At 38.3% G+C, this 25,260-nt stretch overlaps 1 protein-coding gene and 1 pseudogene across 1 annotated transcript in view; one reads left to right on the top strand and one right to left on the bottom strand.

Moving 5' to 3' along the window:
• Positions 1 to 7,228, bottom strand: part of LOC127234947 (ATP synthase F(0) complex subunit B1, mitochondrial-like) — a 52,103-nt pseudogene extending 44,875 nt beyond the window's left edge.
• A 60-nt stretch (positions 7,229 to 7,288) lies between these two features.
• The window catches only part of Rttn (rotatin), a 117,614-nt gene continuing 99,642 nt past the window's right edge, over positions 7,289 to 25,260 (top strand). Inside the window, exons 1-10 of the mRNA XM_051202025.1 lie at positions 7,289 to 7,334; positions 7,595 to 7,782; positions 8,887 to 9,064; positions 9,348 to 9,437; positions 10,089 to 10,179; positions 11,962 to 12,076; positions 13,641 to 13,791; positions 17,496 to 17,661; positions 19,625 to 19,803; positions 22,945 to 23,060. Coding sequence (XP_051057982.1) covers positions 7,304 to 7,334; positions 7,595 to 7,782; positions 8,887 to 9,064; positions 9,348 to 9,437; positions 10,089 to 10,179; positions 11,962 to 12,076; positions 13,641 to 13,791; positions 17,496 to 17,661; positions 19,625 to 19,803; positions 22,945 to 23,060 — 1,305 coding nt within the window. The 5' untranslated portion in view covers positions 7,289 to 7,303. The remainder of the gene's footprint in view (positions 7,335 to 7,594; positions 7,783 to 8,886; positions 9,065 to 9,347; positions 9,438 to 10,088; positions 10,180 to 11,961; positions 12,077 to 13,640; positions 13,792 to 17,495; positions 17,662 to 19,624; positions 19,804 to 22,944; positions 23,061 to 25,260) is intronic.

Raw genomic sequence — 25,260 nt, 5'->3', positions numbered from 1 at the left:
TCTGACAAGGTGACATAAAAGCTTCTAAAGGTAGGAAGGGTAGGAGAAACTCATATGCCTAAAGTGGTATAATCAAGTATTTCAAGCAAAAACTAAAACTGTGCAAAGGGCATACATTACAAAGATACATATGGGGAATTAGAGTTTCAAATAACACCAGAGTGAGTGTGAGTGGAATACAGCCAGTGGGAACACAGCGAGAGGAGTATGAGAAAGGTCTGTGTCTGTGTCTGTGTCTGGAAAAGAATCTTTAGAACCATCTCTATTCCATAATCGTGGGAAGCCACCAACTATTTCAAACAGTGGACCATGGAGGGTTGTCATAATAACATCTGAGCTACACTTCACAAACTTGTGCTGGTTTTTTGTGGTAAACCAACCTGAAGGGGCACATGTGTTTATATAAGTTCATAGTTTATGCAGTCAAGTAACCCAAACAACAGAAATATGTTGTTTTAGAGGTTGAAACTAACGTGGCTCTGGGAGATAAGGATGAGGAATTGTATAAAGGAGACTTGTTAGGGATAAAAGTGATACTATTTGTCAATGCTGGGTTTGGAGGTATTTGTACTTTGGAGAGGTATGAACATCCTTCCAGGGTTTGGCTGGCCCACTCCACATTATTTGGAGTAAAGAAGACTGTTTGGGTGGATTGAGTGGAAGACTCCTCTAAGAAATTCAGGTAAAGATGCTGGGTCTGGATCTCAAAGGAGGAACTGGAGACACTGTCTCGTGGGCTATTTGCTGCTGAGATTCAGTGAAGTCAAATACAAGGATAAAATTGGAGGATGAAAATAAACGAGAATGGGTCTAGACAACCACAGAGCTTTCAGCAGGACTGGTCTTGAAGTGAAGTGTCCCTAGTGTTGGGGTTCAGAAAACACACATTGCAACAGTCCAATTTTATAAAATCTCTTTTCAAATAAGATCATGTCTTTTATGATTCATTACTTTAAGTTCTCACTTCCCAGCAGAAATTACCTACTTCAGCATCAATAGGCAGCCTATTTGTTTATCCAATTAGAATATTAACTCACTATTTATCACAGAGCATTTTCCTATGAAAAGTGGGTTGGAAATGTAGCTCAGTTGGCAAACTGCTTACTTAACATTGACAAGATCTTAGGTTCAGTCTCCAGCGTGCATGGTCCTACACTACTGTAATATTAACACTCATAATTGGGGCATATGGTAGGACCAGGAGTTAAGATCATACTCAGCTACAATAATGAGTTTGAGGCTAGCCTGAAAATAAGAGAAAAGAAAAGGAAAGAAAAGAAAAGGATGGGGAAGTCTTCAAGTAGTTAGAGATATAAGCCTTTTGAGAGCCAAGCTTCTTGGGTCTATGTGGTGTCTGAAACTGCTGTAAATAATAAAGCATTATTAGATTATGGTTATTGGCTCTAGGAGAGGAGAATCCCCGAGACTCTTTTTGTTATTTGAAAGTTAACATGATATAACTGTTCCAATCTATCTGAGTGACATATAAGATTGCTTTCAAAAATTAATGCAAGACTTACAGCACTTTTTTTTAAAAATTACCAAGGTTAACTCCCAGCTGCATTTTTAGATTAGCCAATTAACAGACTGCTCCCCACCTCCCTTGGAGAATCCTAAATTTCAAATCCAGGATTTGAACATCCTGTAGAAAAGACTAGAATTGCATTTTGTGTGTGTGTGTGGGGGGGAGGAAAACCACATTTATTAGTTAAGACAACCACAGGCTGGGCACAACACACATGCTAAAAAGTGTAGTGTCTTTTAAAACTAGAATTGCATTCTACTTACAGACTCAGCAGGCTCAAAGTCAGAATCAGGGGCCAAACTTAACAACAGAGATTCCATTCAGTTGGAGTGTAAGTGAAGGTCGATTATTATTGAAAATGGGGCAGAAGATGCTATTAGCTTGAAAACCATGCAGATATCACAGGAAAACCCATTTGTGTGCTGGTCTGCTAAAGAATGCTTCCTTTACTTCTCTTCATTCTGGAATAACTCCTGCCTGGGATGATATGTCTGTACACTGTAACTGTTATTATTAGGTTATGTGACTTTACGTGATGAAAAATGGCTGAACATGACAACATTTTTATTTTGAATTTACATGGTACTCTTCATCGAGTGTTTTCTATCACTGACTGATTGAATCTCATAGTCTGTAAAGAAAACACCCACAGACTTCACTTTCAATGGGAATGACTGTGTAAAGTTGTGTCTTAGTCACCCCAACTGGAAGGAGAAAAAGAAATGAGTCAGAAACAACTCACATTTGCAGGCACTGGAAAAAACAAAACAAAACAAACAAACAAAAAACAGGAAAGTGGCTCTTTTTAATGGCCTTTTTAATGCATTGCTTTGGAAGGCTTGAATCTCCTGGCCACTAGAGGGTGAAAGCTAAGTTTCACATATTCTGAGAAAATTTATTTTCATTCACATTCTGTCTTGGTGCTGATACAAAGTAGGTTGTTTACAAAATGAAATTTTGTTTCTATATTAATATCCCACTGCATTTCTGTCTATGGAACTTTGCTGAGAGGTTAAGTTATATACTAGACAATCCTTCAACTTGAAGTTCACAAAATTAATGATGTTTAATACATTTACATCTATGTATTACCATCACCACTGGCAATTTGAGAACATCTTCATCTCAAAAGAAATCCCTCCTTTTGGCAAGGGTCACTCTGTTTTCCCAATGACCCCAGAATCCAACCAACAATTATTCTCTGTTTCTATTCGTTTGCCTAACTGGTCATTTCACAATATGTAATCATATATGGAGGGGTGTGTGTGTGTGTGTGTGTGTGTGTGTGTGTGTGCGCGCGCGTGCATGAGTGTGTGTTTTGTAGGGCAGAGGTCAATGTTGAATGTCTTCTCCAGTAACATTCCACCTCAGTTTTGAAGACAGGGTCTCTCACTGAATTTGGAGTTTCTGATTTGGCTAGGCTGACTGTCCAGAAAGCCGGGGGTCCAGCATTTCTACTCCTCCAATGCCGTGGTTACAAGTGCACTCCAGGGTGCCTGACTTTTTACATAGGTACTGGGAGATTTGAACTCAGATCCTCAGGCTTTCATGACAAGTACTTTACCTATTAAGCTGTCTTCTCAGTCAAATATATAGGATTTTATAACTGGCTTGAATATATATATATATATATATATATATATATATATATATATATATATATATATGAGACAGTGAGACAGGTCACTGTGTAGCCCTAGCAGTCCTGGAACTCACTACATAGAGTAGGCTGGGCTCAAAATCACAGAGGTCTGCTTGACTCTCTGCTTGTAAGTTCTGGGATTAAAGGTATGCACCACCACACCTGGAACCTCCTTAACTGTTAAAATTTTATGATACTTGTTGCATAGGTATTTATTGTTTCTACTCATCCATTGTTTATAGATTCATAAATGAACAAACATTTGTGTTCTCTCCTTCAGGGTCTTATTGATAATTCTACTATGACAACTTGTACTTAGGTTTCATGACTACACATCTCTTCCTTTGATGAAACATACCTAGAGGTGGAAGTTGAGAGTGGTGGTCTTACACTAGATTCTGGAACTAGTAATGCTAGACTGCCTTCTCAAGGGTCTTTGAATGTCTTTCAGAATGGCTGTAACATTCTACATTTCCACCAATAGAGTAAGAGATGTGCAAGTCCTCCACGTCCTAGTCAGAAATTGTTCTTCTCTGACCCACTAGCTTCTCCAAAAGTTATGCTGCTATGATCATCACTTACCTAGTTCCTGAGCACTCCCTCCAAGCAAAAAAACGAAAGCAGAGTGTTCACTCCTTGTCCCCTCTGCCCGCCCACCCCTTAGCAGCCAACAGTTTTGTTTTCCAGTTTGCCTTTTCTAGATATTCAAAACTGTTATGGACTGAGATTAGCTTGTCTATAATCTCCAACTTCACATGTTAAACTTCTAATCCCTAATAGGTCTGTCTTTATACATAGGGACACAGAGCAGTTAATTACAGTACAATGAGGTCACAAAGGTAATTGCGAAGAAGAGTCACCAGAGGTCTCTCTCTTTCATGTCATGCCCTGAGGGAAGGTTAGGAAGATACTGTCATTGAAACTGAAACTTCTCAGCTTCTAGAACTGGGAAAATATCTTTGTTTAAGCCACCCAGTGTATAGGACATAAGCTTGAGTTGACTGTCTGTGTGTGAAAGTACAACAGCTAGGCTTTCATGACTTTCTTTCCCCCAAAACATAGCATGGTAAATGTATCCCTATTATGTTAAGCAACTGCTTCAATCTTTGTTATAGGTGAATAAAATCCCATTGGGTTGGCAATCTATATTTTATCTATTCCTTAATGGGTAGATATTGTTTTCAGTTTTGTAAACAATAATGCTGAAGAAGTGTTTGTTTCCCTTTCTCTCCGGTACGTAGTATTTCCCCCAATCTGCGAGCAACTCATTGGAAGATCGTCAGTGGAGGACTGAAACCTCAGACAATACTGACTCCTATTTGTGCCAGGGTTCCTTCTGCTGTAGCTTTGATATCTCTAAATTGCAGATAAACTAACTCACAAACAGGGAATAGCAATAAATTAACAAAAATGATAAAACATTGATTATGGTAATATATTCCAGGAAGTTATGTGGATGTGGTCTCTCTCATAACACTCCTTGAATGTACTCACCCTCCTTATGATGATGTGAATGGACACAGTGCACACATGCATGATGAATGATATGAGGGGAATGGCACAGGCTTCGTGATAGGCTCTTACATAAGGTTTACTTGACCACAAGCATGTGATACCATGCATGTAGTTTGTCTTATAAGCAAAGCAGGTACTAAGTACTGAGTGGAAAGGAAGCACATGCTGTGGAGCCAAAAGACAAAGCGGCGCCTCACATCTTGGGTGGGATGGAGCAGGGCAGTGTGATATTTCCTCATGCTTCTCACAATAATGTGAAATTTAGAATTTACAAATTACTGTGAAGTCTAAGACATTAGACCACTGATGAGGAGTGCTTTTGTATACTCAGGAGTAGAATTGCTAGGCTGTAGGGCAATTCTGGGTTTACTATTTGGACTATTTTCCATAATCCCCCACCATTTTATATTTCCAAAAGGAATGTCTGAGGTTTCCAGTTTCTCCAAATGCCCACCAGCAATACTATGTGTCTCCTTTTCTGATGCAGCTAAAGTATAATTTTGTCTTATTGACTCATATTGGGGCCTTTTCATGCATATGTTGGTCATTTATGTATTTTCTTGGAGAAAAGTCTGTCCTGATCTTTATTCCGTTTCTATCCTATTTTTAAGTTGAATTCTTGTTGATTTCATTTTTTTGTTAAGTTTTAAGAGTTTGAAAATAAATCCAGGACAATAGATCTCTATGTGATATATGATTTGCAAATATTTTCGCATGTTCTCTGGACTGTCTTTATTTTCATGGCAATGTCCTCATAAACATGATTTTTTTTTTATGACCAGTCAGTACGGTTCATTACTTGAGATTTTGATGCTATATATAAGAAAACAATTCTTAGTTAACAATCATAAATGTTCATAGCTGTTATTTCTACTAATAATTTCATGGATCAGGTCATATAGTTAGTTCTTTGGCACATCCTGGACAGTTATCCACATAGTGTAAGGTATGACTACATATTCCTTTCTTCCCATGTGGATACTTAGTTATCCCATTTGCTGAAGAAAAAAAAAAAAAACCCAAGTTTCTGAAATCTGCTGTGAAGTAATTCTTAATTCACACAGTTGTAGAACAAATTCTTCCCATTTGCTATTGTGGCCGGAGCCAGGAGTACATTTGGCTGCAGAAAAGGCTCACTTTTCACTCTCCCCTTGTAAGGAGTAAGGTTTTTCTGACCGCAGCTGGTCTTGTCCTGCTGCGCGCCAGCCCCAATTAACACACAGAGACTCTGTATTAGATATAATGCTGTTGGAAGAGCAAATAGAAAATATTCAGAAACAAGTAGCATCCTTCTATTCTTTTCTTCCTTACAAGTAAATTGACCTCATTGAATTTCTCATTTTCTTTATATCTGGCACATTTCCTCCAAATCCTTTTCTTTGTGACCTTACAGTTTGTTCTTGTAGGAATTCCTTCATTCTACTTTTTGGGCTTAGTACATTTACTGTTTATCGAAGATTCAACTCAAGTTTCACTTATTATTATAATATTTTTTAAACCTAACACACCCCCTTCACTCCCAAGCAGCACTGTTCTAAAGGCGACAAGAAACCATCAGCTTAGTTCCTTAATCTAACTTTTTAGTTGGTGTGACTTTGAATTGGTAATTCTTGGAATTTTAAATTTATTCTTTTGCAAGAAAGAAAGGCAGAACAGAAGAAATTAAAGAATGAGTTATCTATCTTGATTAACTTCCAATCTCTTCTTAGGGAGAGTGAAAAGTGAAAAGACCAGTACACACCCTCGTCCCCTCCTCCCCTCCCCCCCCAAATGTTCTCTAAAATGCGAATCATTTTATAAATGTAATTGTGTCATCACTCTTACTATCGTTTATAATGTTTTTTTTTTGTTGAGATTGATTACAGTGAATGTTAGAAAAATCAACGTTTTCAAATAGAACTTTCTAACTCAGTTCCTTTTTCTTTTTTCCTCTTCCAGTCTCTGGTTTCCTTCCCCATCTCCTCTTCTTGTGCCTTGCTTGTTTACACTTGAGGGCAGGTATCCCAGAGCTGCAGAACTTTGCAGTTACATTTTACAGTTTGAATCATTTAATAATCAGGGGGAGAGTTGGAAGGGCAACGTTACAAAACAAAACCCAAGCTCTAGAAGCTACATATTCAGACTGTCAGGGTCTGAACAAATCCTTCTTGTAGGGTAAAGAAGAGCTCCACAGCCTTGGCCTGCTGCCAGGAACTAAGTACCCGCTTCAGAGCCCGCGCCTGAAAGCCGGAACTCCGTATCAAGGAACGATGTAGGCGTGTCCGGAACTCTTTCAGGGAGCAGGGCTGAGTCAGGACTACAACTCCCGATGTGCACGTTGGCGGAAGAGGATTCTACCGCCTCTTGACATTCGGGCTTCTTAGAACCAAGGTTGCGGTCTAAGGAATGAGCAGTAGCAACTTATAGAGACTGTACCCTTAGGTGGTGACAGAAGCATTGAGAAAGAATTGAGAAAGACTATCTCACCTAATACTCTCTACTCAAGGGGTGTTTAGCTTAGACATCGCGGAACCTCTGTTCCAGTCGGCTGAGTTTCCGGGGGACATTAATTATGGCCGGAGGCTGTGGCGCGACTGTTTAATTCTCCGGCGGCGGCAAATTCGGCAAATTGCGGCGACGAGATGGTTGTGTCGGGGCTCATCAGGAAGCTTGGTAACTGTCTCCGTTGCCCAGGGTCGGAGGAGCACTCGGGTCTTGGCGCAGTGGTCGCGCGATCACCGCTCCTCGTCCCTGCTTGCCCAGAACAGCTCGCGGACCTTGCTCATACTGTGCAATGCTCGGCCGCTTCTCACTCACCTAGTTTCACCCCGAACTGTCTCCAGAGTAAACCACTCACGTTTAGAATAAGTTATGGGTGGGTCGTCTCTTCAAAATTGGAGGATGAAATTACTCTGTGCCAACTTCTTTGACAGGGCATCAGCTGGCGGAGATCAGGGAACGCGCCCTCAAAAGTATCCTGTGCAAGATCGAGCACAATTTGATCTGCGATGCCGACCTGGTTCAGGAAAGGTTGCTTTTTCTCCATTTGCTCGAATGGTTCAATTTCCCATCTGTCCCAATGAAAGAGGAGGTTCTGACCCTGTTAAGCAGATTGGTTAAGGTAACGTTTTTTTGGAATAAAGCAACCATAGTCAAAATTAAATGTAGCATTTATGGAAAGACATACTTGACATTTAAAATAAGTTTGAAGACAACCAGAGGTGTTGAATTCCAATTCACCTGGTCATTTGTTGTAAAAGCCTAATCTCACATGGTACTGTATGCTGAAATAGAACTACTACGTTATTGTATCTTCTATTTCTGATTATTTGCTGCAGATTTTTCCCTGATATTTAATGTTCAATTTAGACGTTTCAGTATTAAAAGAAACACATTTAAATAGTTTAAACATTGCATATAATGCAATTCCATTAAAAATAATGGGTTTTGTTCCTCTGTCTACCTTAAGAGTAATTTCATTGTTAGGACCAATGTCAGTATAAGTTCAGCTTTTTTTTTTATACCTTTAAATCACTATCCTTGTGGAGGAATCCTAATGGCTTTGGCATCTTGATTTACAGTAAGGATAGGATAAAGTAGAGAAAAGTTACTCTCTCGCTATATACACACACACAGAGTTACTTTTCTCTCTCTATATATACATACATACATATATGTATACATGCACAGAAAACTATATCTATCATCTATCCATCTATACACATATACATACACACACATATACATATACACACACAGAAAAGTAACTCTCTCTATATATATGTATATATGTATACATACACACACAACACACACATATATACTTGTAAGTAGAAGGGAGTCTATGAAGCAGGAGCCAGCCAGTGGTGTGTGTGTGTTGGGGAGACAAAGTACAATGAAAAATATAAAAGTGTCATAATGAAACCCATTTTTTAAGGTTACGATATTAACAATAAAACATTTAAAAATAAAAGAGGAACTGGTAGTGTGTATTTTCAGTGCTCAGAGTCTCAGCTTCTTTCTCTTAAGATGTCTCTCTCAAGTTTGTCTCCTTTATATTTGATTCATGGAAGTCGTTTACTCTACAGCGCAGCAATTCAGAATTTGTTTTTCAAAACACGGAATATTTCATGTATCAAAACAACTATGTTTTGATTGTGAAAAAATGAAGTTTAGAACATTTCCATGTTCACGGCTCTTCTCAAGACGTTTTCTTTTACTGTAGCATCCCCCAGCGGTCCAGCACTTGATTGATCTTGGTGCAGTAGAGTTCTTATCTAAGCTCCGTCCAAACGTGGAGCCTGCAATACAGGCTGAGATTGATGGCATTCTTGATGGACTTTTTGTTCTTCCTTCAGAAGTTCCTATTCTGTGTTCTGCCACTTATCACACGGATCAAACTGGTAAATATTTTTCTGTATTCAGTTTTGTTAATTTTTTGTTGTGTATTTTCTTTAAAATCTTTATTACGTGTGTGTGTGTGTGTGTGTGTGTGTATCTATTGTGAACAGTAATGTTTTTTTCTTGTTTTGGAAGATGCAGTATTCACAGAACAAAGCTAGATTTTTTTTTGTTTGATTTGTTTTAATAATAATTGAAAGAGTAGGAGAAAATATAATTTAAAGTGAATAATTTTATTTTAGCAGTTGAATTGATAACATAGTAATTCATGTATTTTCTTTTCAGAGTTGTCACAACAACATGAAGCTTTAACAGGATATTTCTCCCAAGACAGAAGGAGTTTCCCACAGATGGAAGTGCCACCAGGGCCAGTGGGTGTGTATAGATGGGGAAGTGTTTGGTTGCCAGATAAAAAGATCAATGGACTCTTCTTCCTTGCTCTGAAGATTCATTGTGTGGTCAGACTGAAAGCCTTAGCACACAATTTAATGTTTCATTTGCTTTGTACTAGCTTAGGATTTTGAGTCTGTGTGCTTCACCGGCTGTATTGTGCCATGGTAGGCAGGTGATGAAGCTGTCACGAGACTTAGTGCTTGTTGAACACATGTTCTTATCAGGTTTGTGCCAGGTATGATACATGGGTGGTCTCATTCATTTTCCAGTGTATGAGATGGTATCATCAGTCCAGTTGTTGCACTCAGGGTCAGCCTAGTTTCCTTTTCATCACTGTTTGTCTAACAGCCAGTTGACATAAGATCAGGGCCTTCTGATTTAGCGTTCTCTTCCAGGAGTCTCACTTCCAGGTCTCTCTGTGTGGTTTCTGCACTTGCACTTATGTTGCAGAGACCTTTCTGATGATTCTTGCTAGTGACTTACATTAGTTTGTTTTCTATTGCTGTGATTAACACCATGACCCAGAGGAATCTGGAAGGAAAGGGTTAATTTCATGTTAGAGCTTATAGATATTGTTTGCACACTGTCATGTTTGATCCTTTGACATCTTAAGTTTTGCTGCTCCCTTAACAGGAAACCCAACTGTGAAGTGGCTGAAGTTTTCTGTGTTTCCTTGGCTACCCCTGACCACAACAGATAGACATGTTCTCTCCTCCAATGAAAGGTACATTTCTGATGTAGTACAGGTCTTTCTGGTTCTTTGTAGCTGTAAAAATCTGATAGCCACCACCATATGTTTTCATCTGGAAATGGTTATGTGTTTAAAAAAGGGCCAGAAAATTATCCTATGTCCATATCTTTGAGCAATTTACTTGCCCTTTGTTTGTTTGTTTTCTTCAGATAAGGTTATCAGGTAGCCTAAGCTGGTTTCAAACTTACTACTTGTAGTGGGAGATGACCTTGACCTACTGGCTCCTCCTTCCATTTTGCTCCTCTTCTGCACTGGGGTGATAAACATGCAGTGTACACCTGCCTCACCCAGTTTCTCTTTATGGTTGGAATCTTACATAATCTTTCATAACATGCTAGCTCTTAGTGTGTAGATTGTCTGAATGCCCATTTCTTTGCCCTTCATGAAGAACAGTGGAAAAATTAAACGTAAATCATCTTTTTGGTAAAATATGTTTTAAAACATGGCCTCCATTAGGAGGAAAACCACTGTTGAGAAGGTTGGAGATAACTGCTCTGATCTTGTCTATTGTGTCCTGATTTTATTACCTTCAGAAGTAGAGGGCTGATATATAAAATTTTGCATAGTTTTGTTTATTTATTTATTTATTTTTTTTTTTGAGACAGGGTTTCTTTGTGGCTGTGGAGCCTGTCTTGTAACTAGCTCTTGTAGACCAGGCTGGTCTCAAACTCACAGAGATCCTCCTGTCTCTGCCCCCTGATTGCTGGGATTAAAGGCATGTGCCATCACTGGAAGTCACTTTTAATACAAGTACTCTTTAGGTAGAGACAAGAAGATCTCTATGAGTTTGAGGTCAGCCAGGGCAGCATATTGAGACTCTTGTCTTAAAAATTAAACATATAGAAAGTTTTATTTGTATTTTTGATTATATGTGTCTGTGTGGGTTTGTACATCTGTGAGTGCGGGTGCCAGAGAAATCCAGAAGACGGCATCCAATCCCCTGGAGCTGGAGTTAAAGGTGGTTGAGAGCTGAGTAATGTGTGTGCCGGGCACCGAATATGTGCTCTTGACTACTGAGTTACCTCTCCAGCCCCAGAGAGTGTTTTTAATATCCATATTACTTGACACATTTTCATATAAATGACCTGCCCCTTTAATAAGATGTGAATTTAGGTGAAAAAAAAAAAAATCAAACTTGGAAGAGTTGAGGCAAGATACAGGTGATTTCTGATAATGCTCCCATCATTTTCTTAGGGGAAAGTATTACATAGGTAATGCCCACCTTAGAAAGGGTTGGGATGCTTTATTAGTTGTGGGCCAGTACCTGAAAGGGTGGACCAACTCTCGCTGAGTTCTTGAAGTGGGTTGTATGCAATTGCTGCATCCTCAGGTAAGTAGAAGCTGAGGGGTGTGGGGTAAGAAGACGCCTAGAATACAGAAGCTGATTAATAATAAAATTCCATGAAATTACCAGTACATAGTCTGTTCTTTTTTCTTTTAATTAGAAAATCATGTTTGACCTCACCAGTCCCATTTGGTAGAGCTGTGATAGTGCCCACACTCAGTGGTTAATATGATATAGTTCCTGTTCCTGAGTATGGTCTGGAGGATCAAAGCCAGCAAGCAGTCACTGCATTAAAAGTGTAGGTATGTGGAAGAAGCTCCTCGTCAGAGTTCACTATGAAAACATGGAGGATGAATCCCTAGAAAGAGTGACACCTCTACTAGGCCTTAGTTGTGATGGATACATTTGTGCCATTAGCTGATATAGGCAGGTATAGAAGTACTCTTTCTGATGTCTAACTGTTGTCTTAGCTCTTTGAGAAGTAGTAACCCCACTCTGATCTGGAACACATGTGAACTTCTGAAGGATGTGATCATGCAAGACTTTCCTGCTGAGATTTTCCTTCAGAGACCAAAGATTGTTCAGGTAATTATCTGTAATTGTTTTAGGTTTTAAAACAGAACATTTATCTCACTATAAATTAGCAAATTTCATTTAGAGTAATAGTCTTTTGGAAGATAACTTGTATTAATATATTTAAAAAATGAAGTATTGAGTTATTTAAGCTACTTTCTCTTCAGCTTATCTGGATAGTTACAATTCTTTTAGTGGACAGTAGTTTCATTGAGTACATTCTTCTAACTTTGCCTCCCTCAAATTGAATTGTCATTTTTGCATTATCTTTTTTAAATTTAATGTTGACATGCATACCAGAATGTGCATTTGGAGGTCAGAAGGCAACTTTATAGAGTTTATTCTCTCCTTTTGCCATGATGTGGGACCTAGGGGTCAAGCTTAGACCACCAGGTTGTATGATAAATGCCTTTACCCACTTAGTCATCTCACCATACTCATTTATGGGTAACCTAAGGGAGAGAATAAGCATTGGAAGTTAAGGGTGGGCAGTAATAACCTTTGAGTATCTTTTGTTTAGGGCACAGTGCTGGAGAAGTATGTTATCAATGAGCAATATTGATTATTGCTTTCCCTTTGTGCAGTCTCTTGCTTCTTCCTGTGGGGATTGTGACATATCCATAGCATCCAGTAATATCTGAGGGCTTTTGGTCCTCACTTAAGCTGATGGACCCCAACAATTAGCATTGTGGGCACATACCATCACAGATGGCAAATGGAAACAACAAAAAAAGCTATTCTTTACCAAACCCCGAAAAGTGCTTCATAAGTGTGAGGTGGAAAGGACTTGCTGTGATTCTGTAGAACTCAGATGAGGTGTTCTACAGATATTAGAAATAGGAAATACTACTACTTTAGTCACCATTTTTATTATTTTCATTTATTTTATTTTATGCATACAAATGTTTTGTCAGCATGTGTATGTATCTATCACATGTGTCTGGTGCCCGTGGATTTCAGAAGTGGGCCTCAGGTCCCCTGGAACTGGAGCTATGGGTCCCATAATCATATGGGTGCTGGGAATTGAACCCAGGTTCTCTGCAAGAGCAAGAAGTGCTCTTAAATGGTAAGCCATCTCACCAGCCCTAGTCAGCTTTTACAAACTGTTTTTGAGGTGAGATCTGTCTATGTTTCCTAGGCTGATCTCAGACTCATATGGACTCAAGTGTACTGACTGTCTGAGTATATGGCATGTGGCACACCTCGACTGTGTGGAGTTGATCCTTCCTTTTACTTTATGTGAATTCTGGGCATCAAACTCAGGGTGTCTAGCTTGTGTGACAAGAGTTTTGACCCTATGGTCCTAGTTTCTTATTTTATCAAAATTTGCAACCTTTCTTTTCTTTTCTTTTTTTTTTTTTTTCATGTAGTTCTAAAAACATTAATTAAAAAAAAACTTAGGTGTTGTTCTATGTACCCTGGAATTTGCTGTGCGGACCAGACTCCTGCCTTAAAGTTGTTTTGATCCTCCTGCCTCTGCCATGCTAGCGCTGGAATCCTGGGCTTGCCCACCAAGCCTGTTACATCCATCTTTGGAGTTGAGCTTTCTGTGATTACTTCTACTCTCCTGTCTCAGGGCCTTTTGTGTCTGGTGAAGCTGGCCTTTGGAGGAGATGGGAAGCATCGTGTGGCGTTACAATCGGTGTCCTGTTTGCAACAACTGTGCACATGTTTAAGGAACAGACTCAACTTCTATCAAGACCCCAACCTTTTCTCAAATAAACAAGGTACTTTGCTTATCTCTTCACAAGACAATGATTGTTTATCTTCTTCTAAGAACTGTCCATTGCACTTGAAAGTTTATTGTGTATGCAAAAATATTATTGGATCCTTGAATGGAAGCTAGACAAATGACAAAACCACCATGAACCCATTTTTTCTTTTTTTTTTAAAATAAAGCAAAGTTTCAGTTGCTAAGAAAAAGACTTTCATGCGGATTTAGGTGTGGGCACTAAGGAAGAGACACACACTGGGAGACAGTAGCACACACCAAAGGTTGGTGCCAGCTTAAACAGGTTTGCTTTAGGGGTCTCAACAATGGCTACGTATGTGATGTTTGTGGCTTTTGAAGTTACTTTGCTCAAAGGACTTAATTAAATATTAGGTAAAAATGTTTCAGTGTACTTACCTTTTATCTAAAGAACTTTTCTTTTTTTTATATTTATTATGTTTTCTTATTTTACATATCGATCCCAGTTCCCTCTTCCCCCCCCCCATGCCCACCGACTCTTCCACCCCCCAGAATTTTTCTTTTCTAAATGACTGTATAAGGTGGTGTATGAGTGCATTATGTGGGATTACAGGCTATAAAATAGGCCAGGAAAGGTCAATGGAATTCTAACTATAGGAGGTCAAGTCATTCATGGTTCATAATTTTCTGGGATTTTCTCAGAAAATGGAATATATACATATATTCCTTTGCAGATGGTTTTAACGTTATTTTTTAAAGATAACTTTTTATTGTTTTTAATAATACATTGTTTTATGTATATGTGTGGGTATGTGCATGTAAGTGCAGGTGCCTGAGGAAACCAGAGGTGTTGGATCCCCTGGAGCTAGAGTTACAGACACACAGGGTTCCCCTTATGTGGGGGTTGGGTCCTGAGGAAGAGCAGTGTCCTTCACTGCTGAACTGCCCAGAACCCTGGCTGCTCTCACCCCGCCTCCTTTCCTTTTCTGTTGTTTTCCCTCCGAGACTTCTGGCTTTTCATCTTAAGGGTGGCATTGCAGAAGCGTGTTCGTGGTGAATTTTCTTGCTTAGGCATTTACAGACGCTTTTCAGTTTATCCCTAGGTTCTCTATCCTTATGGGCTTGGGGACTAGGATTCAGAGTACGACAATTCATGTGGGATTTAGGGAGTTTTAATATAAGGTATATATTGTGCTAACAAATTGTTTTGTTTGAAAAACACTGATTTGTATTTTAGTAAAACCATGTTTATGCTTTCTGAATTGTAGCATATGAGGATATGCTGGCAGCCACAGGCTTTTTGTAGGAGTAGTGCCACCTAGTGGACAGATGGGGATACAGTCTAGGCAGAATTGTCTGTGCAGCCAGGTTTCTTTGCCTTGAGAGGTGAATACAAAACTCCAGTCATCTCTGACTCTGTTTTGCAGTTCTCTTTACTTGGGAACTTTACTCATCCTCTGCTATTTGAGCGTTTGTACTTTACGTTTCAATTATATTTGTGGGATATGGCTTTCTGCAAATGCTCCCAGAGAGCTGGGCCCCCATGCTTTATCAGAGAGATATCAAGTATTAATAGAGATAGTCTCAGAAGATCAGCTATATATTCGTGTGTACTTCTTATCTCCTACTGATAGACTGGTCTCTAGGTAAGTCACACTGAATGAGCAGCCCAATATAGTCTTAATTTTAGACAGCGAGGAAGATAATGAAAATCATGTTTGTTTCTAACAAGAAGTGCTCTAAGGAAATAAAAACATGATGTGACAGAATAGGATGACACTTTTTATAGATGAATGGTTGCAAGAAGAGTATTCCAGGGGAAGTCAGAAATGTGTTTGAGCAAGGCATATGTGGCCTTTGCCATCAAGGTGTCATGAACCAGGTGCAGGGAAATGAGGTCAGATGAGAAAGGTTATAAGGGCTAAGCATTTTATAGTGTTTGAAGTACTGTGAGATGTGCAAGGTCTTAATTTTTTCCGCTTGTAAATCTATCATTTATCAACGTATCTATCATGTAATGTTTATTATTATCTCTAGCTGTTTATAAATACATACACATGTGATATGAAATGCTATTATGTCTTCTTTTGCTATCATGTGTCTCATGTGTCTTTATCTATGTGAACATGTACTTTTGTTTGTTTTTGAAGCAGGGTCTCAGGTAGTTCTTGCTGTCCTGGAACTCACTCTGTAGACCAGGCTGGTCTTGAACTCATAGAGATCCACCTGCCTCTGCCTCCCAAGTGCTGGGATGAAAGGCATGTGCCACCTTTGCCTGGTTAATGCTTGTAGTTTTATAGACATTTTTTATTACCCTGAAGAAAACCATTAAGTAATAACTCCCCATTTCTTCTTTCTTTAAACCCCCTTGTAACCTCTATTTTATTGTGAATTTTATCTAGTCTAGACACATGTGAGATCATACAGAATTTGTCATTTTGTGTTTGACTTAACTTTCTTTGTAATATTTTAAAGCTATGTCTTTACTATACCATGTACCAGTATTTTATTCCTTCCTGTTCCATTGTATGTGTGTGCCATGTTTTGTTTATTCATTCATCTCTTGAGGGACATGTATCTACTTTGGATCATGTATCAGTGAACAGTATCCTACATGTGTGTGTTTGAGTCTGTTGTGCATGTAGGAAAAGGGCTGAAGGTCATTTGCTAGGTCTGTCTTTAGCTTTGGAAGGTCTACAAGCCTTTCATGGTATCTGTATCATTTTACATTTCTACTAGTACTGCATAAAGCAGTTGTAGTTACTCAATAAAGAGCTTTTGCTGTCTATCATAACATTTCATAGGTGCCAAGTGGTTTATCACTACTGCCCTTTTGATTTGCATCTACAAATACTAACAGGGTGACAAACTCACTAGTGATTTTTCATGTGCTAATTGTTATTTCTATGTCTTCTTTGGAGAAATGGCTATTAAACTCCTTGCCCATTTTTCAGCTGGTTCTTTGTTTACTGTTGAGTTTTAGGAGTTATTAATAATTTCAAATATTAAACCCTTACTGGATATATACTTGCAAATATTTTCCCCACTCTATTTCTTTTCTTTCCTTTCCTTTCTTTCTTTCTTTTCTTTTCTTTTTTTCTTTCCGAGATAGTATTTTCTCTGTATCGTTTTGGAGCCTGTCCTGGAACTTGCTGGGTAGACTAGGCTGGCCTCAAACTCTCAGAGACCTGCCTGCCTCAACCTCCCAAGTGCTGGGATTAAGGCGTGTGCCATCAACGCCTGGCTCCCCACTCTGCTTTTTGTCTTTACACTTTGTTATATTTTGTTGCACAAAAGTTTTAAAATGTGATGAAGGCAGTTTATCTGTTTTAGTTGGTTGTTCATAATTTTGGTTTTGATATCTAGTAATTCATTGCTTTGAGGATTTTTCTATTTTTGGCTGGAGAGCATTTATGGCTTTAGCTCATATTTAGATTGTTTCATTTTGTTTAATGTTTGCATGTGGTTCCAGGCAGGGGTGCTTTGAGAGCTTAAAGCTAGGAGGTGTTGGCAAGTGTTGTTCTGCTTCACAGTCTTGCCGTCACTAGCCAGTGTTTCTTAAAACCATGTCAGGAACGTGCTTTGTTAATATTTGCTGGAAAGGCTGATCTTCTCTTTGAATTTTGTCCATGCAGAATCATTCTGTCTTTTGTTAATTTTTCTGGAAGACTGGTGGATGTAATCCACATTATCAGAAGCATGTTTCTGCTAAGGGGTAATTACATTTCTTTATTTCTCCAGATACAATCTCCCAGAATTCTTCTTTGTCTTACTGTCATGAAGCAAGAGGTACTTACCACTCCCCAAACGCGTCTCCAGGAAGCAGCAGCCCTCGGCCTTCTGTGGTTGGGCGCACAGGCCAGCGGCCCCGAGGAGATGGTCAGGACTGGGATGCAGTGTCTTCCAGGTGACTGGCTCCTGTGTCTTTGTTTGTATTTTACGAGGAGGGAATTGTTACTTCTTGTCTTCTCTTGAATTATTGCTTTATGTGTAGCTCGTTTAAACTGGCTTTCATAGTTTTTTATCATGATCTGCAGGTTAACAAATGTTACCTTGAACCGCTGCACTCAGTTTGCATTTATATTTTCTTTCTGACTCCTATGTTACAAAAAACAGCATGTTGACAGCATTTTAGTTTGATTTGGTATTCTGACAACCAATTTGTAGTCTCTGTTTCTTTTTATTTCCTTAAAAAAGAAAAATGGTTTTGATCCACTAAATCATTTATCAGTTATACATAGAATATTACCTGTTTTTAAAAATCATGGCTTTAAAGCATTACCCCTGTAGGTCAAGACCCCTTTGATAAACTTCTATCTCAAAAAAATTATATTACGATTTGTAAAAGTAACAAAATCACAGTTATGAAATAGCAATGAAAATAATTTTATGGTTGGAGGGCTCACCACAACATGAGAAACTATATTAAAGGGTTTCAGCATTAAGAAGGTTGAGAAAAACTGCTTTAAATGAATGATATATTTAAAAAACTCCTTTCGATACCTGATTTATATTTTTAAAATTGTGTTTTTATATACTTTTTGTGTAAGTCTAATCATAATTTAAAATCCTGTATATTTGGAAAGGAGTGATATTGCTTAAAAGGGGACTCTTTCGAGGGTCATCATTTGTCTGTGTGAATGTAGATTTTTCATATGTTGTCTCGAAGGGATGGCATTGGATTTCTGTGTTAGCTTATCATAGGTCATAAACAGTGTAATACAGTAGCCTTTTCTTGCACATTGTCCTAAGCAGTGTTCAGTAAGTGGCCCGTGTCTTGGCTTCGATGTTGCTGCTGCCCTACAAACTCACGTCAGGTACTCATGAACATGGTGTTAGTACCACATGCTGTATATTCTTGATCTCTTAGTCACCTTCAGACAGTTTTATAATAGGATAGGCATCGTTATTATTGCCTTTATTTACACCTGAAACCGTGCACTTGCTAAGGAGTAAAGTTTGGGCTGCGTGTGCTATGAGAGTAGAGTGCTTATGCTGTGGTTGGCTGATGACTTACATTACATGTTTTCTTTTCACGTTGCTATTAGACACTCTTTACTGCCTTGTTCTCCATGTGTGAACAGCCTCCTCACAGAGTCTGTCGAACATTGAGGGTAACTTGGGTGGGTTACTTCAATGTTTTGGGATGCTTGGGATCTTGGAGCTAAGAGATAAGGAAACAGGCATAAAATCCATTCAGTTTTAAATGTTCTACTAGCCTATCTCAATGATTCAGTTGTAGTTGTGGATAACAGAAGTCAGAATTTTGAGGACCCCAGGTAAGAATTTTTAAATGGAGGAAGCCTTTTCAAAGTTATTGTATGATGTTGGATATGCTAGTAAAGTAACCCATTTCCCATAGTGTCTTTGAGGCTATTGAGAATTGAGAAATTCTCCCATTTCTATCATTGGCTAACTTAGAATGTTAGCTGAAAAATCAGCAGAAGCCCTCGCAACTTCATAAACTGGTTTTATCCTCATGGTTTGCTCCCGTCAGTGCTTTGCTGTAAGCGTACTTGTTTTGTTTTAGAAGTGAGTGGGTTATTGCTGCTCATATTTGCTGCTGGTGTGCAGAATCATCAATATGAAAAGAAAGGTATGAATAAGTGTATGTTTTGCATCCTGCTCAAGTTTTCTTTTGTGGTGTTGCAGTTCACAGTCTTTACATGATAGCTGAATGCTGTGCCATTGAGCTGCACCCCATTCCTTCATGTGCAGTCTTCAGTTCCTTGTATGCAATTTAGTCTAATTTGTCAGAACCTTACAGAATCAGTGTGATTGTGAGTGGTGTGAGTTCTACTGTGCCGCAGGTGGCAGCAAGTGTGCTGGGGGTCACGTCTTACCCAGGTCTCCCTTTGCTTACTTTCCAGCGGAAGCAGTAGTCATGCTCATGTGAACTCCAGGGTGTCTGCACCTTCTTTGGATGTGGCTCATGTAGATCTGCCGGAGCTGGAAGCAGAGGATGCGCTGGAGCTGCAGTTCCAGCGACTTAGTCTTCCTCAGTTCTGCATCTCCATCCTGGAGGCCGCGGCTCCTCTGCTGAGAACAGGTCGGCAGTGTCTGGAATCCCCTTCTCACAGTTTGTGTTTCTGTGTCTCCATGGCTGATGGGCTCATGCTCGTTTCTAGTATCTATTTTTACTTCTCTTTACTAAGAAATTAATAAGCCCCCTTTTTACTTTACTAAATGTGGGTGCCATGCTGATATTCAAATATAATATTCTCTTCTATTCATGTGTTTTTTTTCTTTTTTCTTTTGTTATGGCCTGCTTTTATATTTTAGATTTAAACACTATAAAATTTAGGTGAAAAAAGTTAAGAAAGATACATTAAGACCAGCAAAAAAATTTACTTTCGCTCTTTAGTCACTGAGTTACTCTCTGCTGTTCACACTTAACATCCATGTCTTTTAAAGAAAGGTATTTTTATGTGTGTGAGTGTTTATGCTTGCTGCCCATGGAGACCAGGAATGGGCACTGGACGCCCTTTAGTGAGTAACAGAAGATTATGAACCGCCATGTGGGTGCTGGGAACCAAAACCTGGGCTTTTCTCAAGAGCAGTCAGTGCTCTTAACTGCTGAGCCATCTCTCCAGCCACATTTATATCTTATAAGCCAGGAAATGGTAACCAAACTCCATAACTGGATTCCTAACCTTTATAGCAATATATTTTTCTTTGAAGAAGACCACAAATATTCTGGGTCACATTTTACTTGTAAGTGCTAAGTTTGATTTTCCTAAAGGGGGTTAACAACAGTGACACTGGCTCATCTCTACAGGGGTCTATTAACGAAGCCCAGTGTTTAGTCCCACTCAGTCTGCTGAGTCATTGTTGTTAGTATTCAGGCAACTGTACTGGCCTGTCCTTGGGGTTCTGGCAGGATACGCCCTCAGCTGCAGCCACTGAGAGCACCACCTGGGCACATTCACTACTTTCCCTTTTGAATTCTCCTCTCTCTGTTTCTCTCCTTCTTTCCCTCTCTCCCTCTTTCCTGCTGCTCCAGTCTTTGAATGACCATCTCCTATCTCCCTTTTTCTTTTCCCCTAATTAAAAAAACAAAACAAAATAAAAATACCCTCTGCTAGAACTCTGTTGCATGATGTCTTTCTATCTCAAGCCACTTTTCTTAAATTACAACAATTAGTACTTGATTTCATGAGCATCATTTCCTGTATTTGTCAACAACCCATTTTTTCCTTCAGCAATGGTAGGTAGTATTTTTGTCCTCATTTTCAAAGGAGGAAACTAGGGTTTAAAATGATTATCAGACTTACCTAATGTCAGATGGCCAATAGCAGGGACTTGACCAAAAACTAAATGTTAAGGCCCTGCTTTTCAACATTTTTCAATGTAAACAAAGTATCAGAAGAAGTAATGATTTTTATTCTGTAACTCTATACATTCCTCACTTGGTTTTGGAAATTGGTTTTTATGTTTTCTAGGCAAGCACTCACCCCTAAAACTATACATTTTAGTAATTGATAAACTTGTCAAGATATAAATATAAGGAAGTTTTGCCCTTGTTAGCTTAATTATGAAAAAATATTCCATATTAGTAGTTAAAATTTTAGGGTTTTCTTTTTTGTTGTTGTTTTTTTCTCACTTGGAGGTGATAGAGAAGAAAGTAAAGTAAATTTGGGAAAGCATTTATGCCTCTGAAAATCCTATCCCCTTCTTTGGCACAGTGGGGATTGTGACTTCCAGGAGTGCGAGTGCACATGCTTTTACATGAAGACAGACAGTGTGATGGGAGAGGTGAACTTTGGCATCATCAAGTGTTTTTGTTTATTTGTCTGGTATAGTGGGAAGAACGGTTTTAGACTTAATGATTTTCCATTTAACCTTTCTTTAATTTGCTGTAAAAAGTCAGATTGATAATTATAAAGCTATATCTTGCACATAAAAATTTCTAAATGTTCCCTTGCCCTTTTGCAGTAAATTATTGCATAATTTGTAATTGTTCAGTATTGTAAGAGGTACAGAGAGAGAGCTTGCTCCAGCTGTTAATGAAAAAAATGGATGTAGATCTCTGATTCAGGAGTTTGTTTAACTAATAATTCATTAAGAGCTAACCTTTAAGATAAAGGATAGGACAATCTTATTTGAAAATTTGCCTCACTAGAGTTTTGGAAATGCTTTTGTTTCCGTCTATGCAAAGAAAAGAGATTAATGGTTTCTTTTAGAGGAGTATTGGTTTTGTTCTTTTGAGATGGTCTGATAATGAGGCTAAGAACAGGTTATGCAACCCAGTGCTGGCATTATAGGTATGTACTACTATGTCTAGTTAGCTCTTGGAATGTTTGTGGGTAGTGTTTGTTTTGTTTTGTTTTTTAGGCAGAGTCTCAGGTGCCCCAGTATCGTCTTAAACTTTCTACATAGCTCAAGATGACTTTGAACTTCTGATTTTCATGCCTTCACCTCTTGAGTAATGGGTTCAGAGATGTGCTTTACCACACCTATTTTAGGCCATACTGGCCACCCTCCCTTTCCATCCCTCCCAACCCCACTCCACATGTAGGGTGATGCCCTCTAGGAGGGGTCATCTAAATCTGTCAAGTCATTTGGAGTAGGGACTAGGCCTTCTCTCCTGTCTCTAGGTTAAGAGGGTATCCCTCAATGGGGATGTGCCCCTAAAGTCCTTTTGTGCACCAGGGATACATCCTGGTTCCACTGTCCAAGGTCCCTTAGACTGCTCAGGCCTTCAAGCTGAGACCCATGTTCAGCGGGTCTGAGTCAGTTGGAAGGTATTTCTTATAATTTATTTAGCATATGATATAGTGTAGGTAGACATTTATTCTTTTCATCACTGTGTTACAGTTATGTGTGAAAATACTCATCTATGACAAAGCTTAAAGCTTGTGGTAGTAGATGTGATAAGAATGTATTCTCTAAATTTGCTTGTTTTGTTGCATGTAATGTGTAACATGGATAGTCTCTGAGTTTGAAATTGCTTTAAGTCTATTTCACAGTAATTTTGGTTGTTTCTACTCTTAAATAATCTTTCCACTTAAGAGCACATTTGATTTGTTGTGGTGATTGTGATATCCTCATTCATCTTGCTAGCAGTTTAGAAAATATCAAAGATGGGGAAATAGGACTTTGAGAGCATGCCTAGCTAGAGGGTCCACCCGATTACCTGAAAATGGAGTGACTATTTTTCCCCTTGCCTTTCTCCTGTTTCTGTGTCTAGGCAGCAGAGAAATGGTCATAAGAGTTCTGGAACTGCTCTCAGAGGACATGATGCTCATTGGACAAGCAATTTCACCCGAAGTCTGGGATGACAGCAGCCTCTTTGCTATAGATGTGGTGAGATTCATTGTGTTCAGGTTGCAGTAGTTTTTACTTTCTGGTGATGGATTTTGAAATGGAAGTGTAAGCCAAATAAACCTCCTCTTCCCCCAACTTGGTTTGGTCAGTGATTTACCACAGCAAAAGGAAGCAAACTAGGACAGATGTTTGTTCTCCACTCTCTGTATTTCATTTGGTAGGTAATTTCAGAAATACACAGTAGCTGTGTTACAGTATAACATTTAGGAGTTCTATAAATTACCAAAGTTTGGTTCTTTTTGGTACTAGAGATTGAACTTAGGACGTATTGCACAAGAATTTTACCATCGAAACACATTCTCAGCCCTCAGTGTATTCTTATGTAATTGCAAATTATAACTTTTTTTTTTTTGACATTTCAGTGTAGCATAATTCCTTTGTCATTTTTATCTTTTATTTGCAATCATCTGACAAGCGTTTTTCTTGAAAAGAATGATATTGTCTTTTTTGTTAATGTCAATTAGTAATGTCTAGTATTATGATAATTTATTAGTCATAGAATATATATATTTCTTTTAAGGTAAATTGTTTAGTGTTTTGTAAATGTTGGGGCTCAAACCCAGGGCTTTGCATATGGTGGACATGTTCTTACCACCTAGGTGTATCTCCAGCCCATGTGATGACATGTAGTTACTGAATTTTCTTTGTTATTGTGATTATGTCTGTCTATATTTAGTTAAGATTTGTTTGGGATGTTAGAAAATGGGCATAAAACACAAGTAAAATACATATAATGCAGATATTTACCCAATAAACAGTTGTGTGTTAGTTAGCTTTCTGATGCTATAATGAATGCTTAAGATAATTAACTTGTCAAGGGAAACGGTTATACAGTTTTGGACTTTACAGTTTAAAACTAAGTAGACCTAGTTGCTTTTGGGTTTCAGGCAGTTGTGTGTGATAGAAATGGTGGTCTTTGTATGATGTTAATTTGTATACTTCATGGTCAGAAATCAAAAAGAAAGGGGAAGAGGCTAAGGGTCCTTCAGTCCTCTTCAAATGAAAGCCTCCAGGGACTTAAAAGATATTCTACTGGGCTCTACCTCCTGTTAGCTTCACCTTGGAGACCAAACCTTTAGCATTATACCTTGGAGGCCATTACGCTTCTAACTATAACAGAACCATGTATACAAATACTTATGGTATTTTTTTTTTTAATGGTACATGAAAATATAAATAAATGGTATAGGTATAATATGTTAATATATTTTCAAGCCCTTCAACTTTTTTTTTTTTTTTTTTTGGAGACAGTCTCATGTATTCTAGGCTGGTCTCCTTACTTGCTGTGTAGTGAAAGATGGTCCTGAATTTCTAATCTTATCTCCACTTTCCAAGTGCTGGGTTTACATGAATGAGATACCTAGACAAGGCATTCAAGTTAGAGCTTCCTGCATGCTGAACAATCTTTAAAAAGTCCCCCCTCCCCCACACACATACATATTGAAGGTTTTCAGCAAGTAATTTTATCCTTAGAAATGTGAGGAGTGGATTATCAGTTTCTTTTTAAATTAGCTTGAAGATTCCTGGCCAGAACATTCATCTGTGAAAGTTAGTCATTCACTTTTTACTTTACTTTTGGTTGGTGACTCAATGAATATTTTTTTTTTTTTTTTTAAAGAAATCTGTTATACAAGTACCAGTTGGTACATAAGAAATACTAGGTCAAATATCAGTACTTGAAATTATACATAATTTACTTAAGAATAAACACCTCCTTGATAAAAGCTATTTTCTTCAGGGTTATATTAAAAGAAGCAAAAATCTGAAATTTGTTTTTCTTTCTACTTTGGCCAAATTTAAGATGAAAGATAGAATATTGTTGTTAACTCATTAAAGGAGTAACATTGTGTATTGTTTCAATTTAGAAATTATGTACTTAAGGATATATAAATATATTTCAAGATAGTTCTAAGTAGTTCAGTTATATCTAACATTCTGTAATTTAGTTTTGTTAAGCACAGTGTAATGAATCGTCCCCTAGAATTCAGTACTTTTATTTATTTGAAGTAAATAAAAAAATATTTTTGATAAAACAGAAAATTTATTGCTAAGCACTTGCCAAAATTAGGTTTTCCCAGAATACCTCATTCTGCTTTGCATTTAAAATCAGGTCTGCATTTTTCCTTATACGCATGGTAATTAGGTCAAGGAGCTGGGAGCTATGCCTTTCTTTCAGATA

This window comes from Phodopus roborovskii, unplaced genomic scaffold (assembly GCF_943737965.1).
Source record: "Phodopus roborovskii unplaced genomic scaffold, PHOROB, whole genome shotgun sequence".
Lineage (NCBI taxonomy): Eukaryota > Metazoa > Chordata > Mammalia > Rodentia > Cricetidae > Phodopus > Phodopus roborovskii.
Note: the sequence above shows the minus strand (reverse complement) of the source record. Positions and strands in the feature narration are given on the sequence as shown.